General features: G+C 54.8%; 1 protein-coding gene across 1 annotated transcript; it reads right to left on the bottom strand.

Moving 5' to 3' along the window:
• Positions 1–313: 313 nt before the first annotated feature.
• PIM1 (Pim-1 proto-oncogene, serine/threonine kinase) lies at positions 314–5,818 on the bottom strand. Its single transcript, XM_006266190.4, has 6 exons — positions 5,575–5,818; positions 5,231–5,337; positions 5,088–5,138; positions 4,610–4,976; positions 2,502–2,678; positions 314–1,880 (listed from the first exon to the last, which is right to left on the bottom strand). Exons 1-6 carry the CDS (start codon positions 5,654–5,656, stop codon positions 1,723–1,725), a joined length of 942 nt encoding a protein of 313 aa, XP_006266252.1. The 5' UTR covers positions 5,657–5,818; the 3' UTR covers positions 314–1,722.
• Between the last annotated feature and the right edge of the window lie 1,081 nt (positions 5,819–6,899).

The raw sequence follows: 6,899 nt of genomic DNA, 5'->3' as shown, positions 1-6,899 counted from the left end.
CTCTCCCAAGCATGCATCCGGGAACAGCCAGAACCAAACTCTCTGGATGTGGGCAATACAGCTGGCTCCTTTGAAACCAAAGCACCTGCAGAAGTCAGGCTTGAGAAAAGCCAAATCCAGACCTGGAGGCTTGGCTGCCCTTTCTAACTGCAGCTATTCATCTTCCGTTTTGAGCAAGACATTCACTTTGGGAGTGCTCTTGGAGTCGGTATCACGTAGCAAGAACCTCCCAGGCTCAGCGTGCTCTTCTGTTTAGTGCGCTGTGAAGCCGTCAGCTCTATTCCACTCCAAAGAAGCAAGGCCTCCAGTTAGATCAAGTAACTCATTTTTATTTAAAACCGCATGTATAAAAAAAATAGGATTTCTGAATTCCCCTGTACAATATTAACTATTAACAAAAACCAGCTGACTACACACTGATAACATATACAGGCTTGACAGTGTTGAAGTCCAGGGTACTTTCCCCAACAGCTCAGCTAGAACAGTGCTATATACACATGCGCACATGACAACCCCAGACCCTAGACAAATACCCGTGGAAACTCAATTTAAAAACTGAATACACGCGTGGAAGAGGAACATCCGCAGCCGGAACTATTTACAGATGGCCGCGAAGCGGTGGGCCGCTCCACACAGAGGCGAGACACTGAACAGAGCGTACCCCAGGCAGGCTGTCTAAGCCAGCCAAGGAGGAATAAAGAAGGGGATCCAACTGGAAACCAGATCAGCAGCTGTTAGCGTGAGGTGTGGGCTGGGGACCCACATGATTCATAAATAAATAAATAAAAGTTATCCTACAGGTTAGGACACTGCCTTAAAAAATCCCCAAAAGAACAAGAAAAGAAAGCCCTACACATGAAAATAAATTAAAAACAAAACGAAAAACACAATGTAAAAGCGTCCCCGTTCTACGCTACACTCCTCTGTACACCATATTTTGCTCCTGTAAAATTCTGTACACATTTACAGCTTGGTTGGGTTGCATTGTTTGTGCATTTGTGAGGATGCCTCGGCTTTTGAGACACAGTAAGCAGAGAGCCAAGGAAGAAAGATCACTCTAGACAGCACACTGAGGAAGTAACTAGCTGGGGGGGAGGGAAAAGTTGGTTTTGTCCCCCCAGCTTCTTCTGATCCATTCTTTAAAAAAAGAAAAAAAAAGGAAAAAAAAAAAAAGAAAGAAAGGGAAAAAAAAAGAAACTAAACTAAGAAGCAGCAGTGTAGGAAGATTTCAAGTATTTCCTCCAGCACAGCCCAGATTACAACTGAAGGCACTCAGAATACGGTGACAAAAGACATCTATTCAAATCAGTACCTTCCCTCCCCCCTCCCTCCCCACAGTCAGTCTCCCCAGTTGAAACTCTCTTGCTAATTCTCAGGTCCTCTCTCTGTTCATATTCCAGGATTCAGCAGGCCAGGCACACACAGCCAACGTGCCCATAAGACATCAAAAAACAAACAAAAACAAAACAAAACAAACAAACAAAAAAAAAACAAAAAAAAAAGGAAAAAAAAAGTTTACTGGCAAGAAATCAGGTGACATAGGACTTAACAACTTCAGTCCAGTACCCCAGGGATGGATAAGTAGTCCCAGGTCCTCAGAAAATTCTCCAGTTAACGCAGCACTGGAACGAGACCTCAATGTTCCCTTGCAAAGATCCCCGCTCAGCGATACAGTCATAGGTGAGAGTTTTGCTTTTTCCACTTGCTGGATGACAGGAGCTGCTATTTGCTTGACTCCTGAATGAGGCTGTGCAGGTGGATCTCCGCAGTCTTCTGTGGCAAATGGACCCCCTGCATCCACGAATGGTTTAGAATGTCTTCGAAAGATGGCCTGTCTGAGGGTCTCAAGGCCAAACACCATTTAATGAGATGCTGGCACTCTGGGGAAAGAAAATACAAGCAAGCTGTCAGCAGGTGGCCACTATTCACTAGTGTCTGTAAACTCTCCAAGCCTCCCTGTTTACCTCTGCTTTGGGATCTGCCCTCTTACTTCATGGGACAGAATACCCAGGCCTGGTTTGAGCTGCTCTTATCTACGTGCTAGCATAGCGGAGACTCATAACACATGGATGCATGCAAGTCTATTAGCACCCACCTGGTCCCTGACATTTATACTCTTCCATCTTACAACAAAATTAGCGCGTCCTCTGCTGGGGAACGTATTAAGATACAGAGTGATTCAATTCAGTGTCTTTGGGCTATGTATGCTTTCTGAAAGTCTGCTGAGCAGTCCGCTGCCCATAGCCACATTAATTGGGCCAGCAAGTGGTAAGAAAGTTGAGTCATGGAGAAGCTTAAGTGAATTATGACACTGAAGCAGCTGTCCAAAGCTGAGAAAGCAGCAAGGCTCCCAGCACTCTGCGGGGAATCAATACTTCTGCGTGGCTCCCTGAAGGCATGAAGGGATGCACATTTATGGCATCACAGATTATCCCTGAGTGACTGCTGCATGCAGGGTAAGCAGCTGGCTTCCCTCCCCTAGCACAGTGGGGAGCACTCACCTGGTGAAATCCTTTGCCGGAAGTAAACCTGGCCCCTCACAATCTCCTCATCATGTTCAAAAGGGATGTCCCCACAGACCATGTCGTAAAGCAGGACGCCCAGTGACCAAACTGCAGCTGATCTGCCATGGTACCTGTGGTAGCGAATCCATTCTGGGGGGCTGTACACTCTTGTGCCTGCAAGACAAGAGCAAAAACTCGCTATAAGGAAAGTGTTTGGTCTAAGCCTAGGCATCAGAACAAAAACAGGAATGATTAAAAGCCGACTGAATTAATCAACGGCATGAATGTGGCTTCAAGACAGCAAGTCAGGTAGCTGAAGCTCCAGGCTTTAGGTTGCAATAACTCAAGTGTGAAGCTTCAGTACAGGTAGTTTGACAGTGCAAAGCTCCTGGTGACTGCAGGGCTGTGCTTAGGAACATGGCCCCGAAGTGAAGCAGGACCAAACAAAACACAAGCAGCAACCACACTTTCCAGCTTTAATGGACTTGAGACCCTTAACTGCATCTCCTGAAGCCAGACTGCCAATGCTTCAGTCCAGTCACCCAGCATCCAAGGGTTGAGACCTCATCTACTGCATCAAAAAAGGGATCCAGGCAACCTTTCAATCAGTTCTCCATAAAAGGCTCTGCTGGGCAAATATGGCAATATCATTTACATCCCAGAGAGGAGGCGGCTTGCTAGACTGTATAGCAGCCTACCCCATAAAAGGGAATACAGTCAGCCGCACGTGAGGCCAGCCCACTCCTAAGCGATGAAGTAACGTTTGTTGTTCAACATCAAGGGAGCAGTTTCGCCCGGGCAGGCAAGCAGTTTGTAGTTGTGCATGTGATAATTAGAGCTGGGCTCGAATTCCAGCCTGCTTTGCTGCTGCAGAGGCTTACACCCTTCGCCTTTTGTTGTATCTGATCTCTTCCCTTCTGGCAGGAAGAGGAGACTGAGGTCAGAGCTGCTAGTCTGGTTTCTGGCCACGTGACTCTTGTTTACAAACTTTCGGTTGTAAAAAGATCCCCGGTGCCCCGCCAGGGGGCATCACCAGCTCGAGAAATTCCGCGGGAGGAAGAACCCAGCCCTGGTCATTAACCGTTACATTAAAAACAAAAAATGCAGCGCAGGCCAAGCCATTTGAAGAGGCAGGAGCAAAACAAACCCCAGGCAACACGCGGGGGTTTTGCAGATTAACCGCCCTCCGCCGAAGAAGCCGGAATATACGGTGGAATAATCTCCTACGTCACCCACTGGGCAAGCCCGAGCCCAAGCTCAAAGGTCAAATGCTTTTCCCCACGAGCCACGCTCCCCCCCAATACAAAAAGGGCAAAGGCCCGGGTGCCTTTCTGCGGCAGAAAGGGAGCCGGCTGTAAGCAGATCTCCCTCAGCTCCAATTTCACAACATACATCCCCGACAAAAAGCAACTTTCCAGCGAAATGAATAATTTAGCGAGATGGCGGAGGCGGCAGCTTCCTTCTCCTCGTGGCCCCCCTCCCCATATTGAAGGCCATCCATCACTGGAAGGAAACAGCACGAGAGCCCTTTCTCTCTCTCTCTCAAGCCTGGGAGAGGAAAAACAATATCCTCTCCCTCGCTTTCTAGCTGCCAGATGAGGTTAGGATCCGAATCAGAGCAGCATGGCTGCAGACAGGTTTTCACTCAATCTTTCCCCAACCTATGCTACAGGAGAGATGGACCCGGGGGTGGGAAATGGGTCCATCAGGACCAAACCGAGCCCCAGACTTCAACTTTCTCCATCCTCAGGGCTCACAGAGGCATCAGCCTGCCAGCGAGTTCAGCCCCGGTCTCTGCCATGTTGCCCAAGGAGACGCAGCCCCTGCGTGACAGGCAGCCACCACCGATGTCTGGCATGACGCCTAGCGGGAAATGTTATGTGGGGACAGGGCAGGGAGACAAGCCTGAGAGGTCTCGGAGAGGCGATGCTTCCAGCAAAATAGATTTAGCCGATAACCACGCCAGCACAGAGAAAGCGAGCTCATTCCCCGGCTGGGAAATTACTGACTAGGCAGGGGGAGGGAACAACCCGTTTCTAAGAGGAATTTCCCCGGCTTCCTCTCTACGCAGGTAAAACATGAGGGGGATGGAAAGAGTCGCTCACCGTCGAAATCAGTGTACACCGTGTCCTTGAGCAAGGCTCCGGACCCAAAATCGATCAGCTTCAGTTCTCCGCTGTTCAGGTCAATGAGGATGTTCTCGTCCTTGATATCCCGGTGCAGGACCCCGCAGCTGTGACAGTGCCGGACGGCCTCCAGGACCTGGCGGAAGAAGCCGCGGGCCAGCTCCTCGGCCAGGGCCCCCCGCTCCGTGATGAAGTCGAACAGATCCTGCACGGGGTCGGGCCGCTCCAGCACCAGGACGAAGCTGTCGGGCCTCTCGAACCAGTCCAGGAGCCGGATCACGCCGCGGAAGCCGGAGCCCACCTTCTTCAGCAGCAGGATTTCCATGGGCACGCGGGTGCCGCCGGGCTAGCACAGAGAGCAGAGAGCTCGTCAGCACGGGCGGGAGGGCTCAGCGGCCGGCGCCGTGCCGTGCCAGGCCGCGCCGGGGTGCTGGGCGCCCTCGTCTCCCCCACTTACCAGCTCTCCCCAGTCCGAGATGCGGTCCCGAGCCACGTGCTTGATGGCCACCTGCAACCCAAACACAACCACGCGTCAGACAGAGCCGGCCGGGGGCAAGCGGGAGGCGCAGAAGGAGGGGGGCGCAGGCGGCGAGCACTCACCGGGGCGCTGTCGGACAGGCGGGTGCCCGAGTAGACCGAGCCGAAGCCGCCGCTGCCCAGCAGCGAGCCCACCTGGTACAGCTTCTCCAGCGGCTCCTTCTCCTTCCCTGCGGGCCAGGGCACAAGCGGGGTCAGCACCAGCCCATCCGGAGCAACCGCACGCACCCGACTGAACCCAATCTGCGTTACCCCCAGGCCCCAATCCGGATCACCTCCCCCCCACCGTGCAATCCGGATTTGATTAGCATGACCCCCCCGGATCCGATCCGGATGCACTCCCCCGACACCTGGCTGCACGGCCCCGAGGCCACTGCGGAGTGGGTGCGGGCGAGCCCCGGGCTCACCTGGCGGCAGCTTGGCCGGGTGCAGGTCGCCGGGCGGCGCGGAGCAGAGGTGCGCCAGGGAGTTGATCTTGGACAGCAGCATCCCCGCGCTGTCGCCCTGCTCCGGCACCGGCACCGGCACCGCCCGAACCGCGCCGGGCGCCAGCGGGTCGGTTGGGCTCGGCTCGGGGCCGAGGCGGGGCGGCGGCTGCAGCGGGTTGGCGGCGGGGCGGGGCGGGGCGGCGGCAGCGGCGGGTGCTCCGCGCGGTGCCGTGCTCCCGTGTGGCGCCGGCGCCCGCTCCGGCAGCCTGTAGTAACGGGGGGAGGGGAGCGCGGGGGGCGGGGCCGGGGACAGCCGCGGGGCGGGGCCTGGCGGCGGGGGCGGGGGGGGGCGCCGCAGCCAATCAGGGGCGGCGCGTGGCTTTCCCCGCCCGTCAGAATGGGGAGGGCGGGCTCGAGACGTGGCGGGAAGGAAAAGGCGCCAAGAGAGGGGCGGGCAGGGGAGCCCCGTGCCCCAGCACGTGCTGCGGGGGCGCCCCCTCAATTTAAAGGGCCAAGCCCCCACTGCACCCCTTTGATTTTAAGGAGCAAACTCCCTTGATTTTAAGGGCAAACCCCCACTGCACCCCCTTAATCCTGAGGGGCAGGGGCGCTGTCCCCTCTGTCTCTGCACGGTGCCTCCCTTGGGCCCTCCAGACACAATCCCAGGTGCACAGCATACCTATGGGGGACACAGCCATGGGAGGCTGTGGCGCCGGTGGCCCCCCTTGCATCAGCAGGGTGGTGGAGCTCGGCAGGGATTTCAGGGTCAGCTCCTCCCAGCCTTGCGTAGAGTCGGGGCGGCTGCTCCGGAAGCGCCGATGCGCAGGCCTCCCCTGCTGGAGAGCTTCTGGCCAAGGAGCTCCTTCAATTCCCCTTCACCGCTTGGTCTGTGGCCCGACCACACGTGTGCCTAGGGTGGCCATCATGCAGGACAGTCCAGTTGTCCTCTATTATACGAAACCGGGTGCCTTTGTGTCCTCTGCTCTTCTCTTGAAGAGAAATAAAGGCGTCGGGTTTGGTATCAATAGAGGACAGAGTAGCAGAAAACCGGACCATCCTCTATGATGGCCACCCTCTGTCACCATATACATGCGCTCATAAATAAGATGTGGTAAACGGCATGGAGCCCGCTTCGTTGACTTCTCCAAGGCAGCATCTGCCATCCCCACCTCTTGTTGCAGCCTGGCAGGCGCGTCTTTTTTCAAATCGCTCCTAAGAAGCAATCGTGTGCTTATTGTCCCGGTCTAAGTTCAGGGTCCAGGGTTGTGATATGCACCCTTTGGTATGTATCCAGGTAGAGAAGG

Source organism: Alligator mississippiensis, chromosome 14, assembly GCF_030867095.1.
Source record: "Alligator mississippiensis isolate rAllMis1 chromosome 14, rAllMis1, whole genome shotgun sequence".
In the NCBI taxonomy this organism is placed as follows: domain Eukaryota; kingdom Metazoa; phylum Chordata; order Crocodylia; family Alligatoridae; genus Alligator; species Alligator mississippiensis.
Note: the sequence above shows the minus strand (reverse complement) of the source record. Positions and strands in the feature narration are given on the sequence as shown.

Excerpts from the sequence above, each read along its gene's own strand:
- PIM1 (XM_006266190.4), bottom strand. The coding sequence starts at position 5,656 with ATGCTGCTGTCCAAGATCAACTCCCTGGCGCACCTCTGCTCCGCGCCG. Across the intron at positions 5,139-5,230 it reads GCCTGTCCGACAGCGCCCCG|GTGGCCATCAAGCACGTGGC; the intron begins GTGAGTGCTCGC and ends TTTGGGTTGCAG. Across the intron at positions 4,977-5,087 it reads TCTCGGACTGGGGAGAGCTG|CCCGGCGGCACCCGCGTGCC; the intron begins GTAAGTGGGGGA and ends TCTCTGTGCTAG.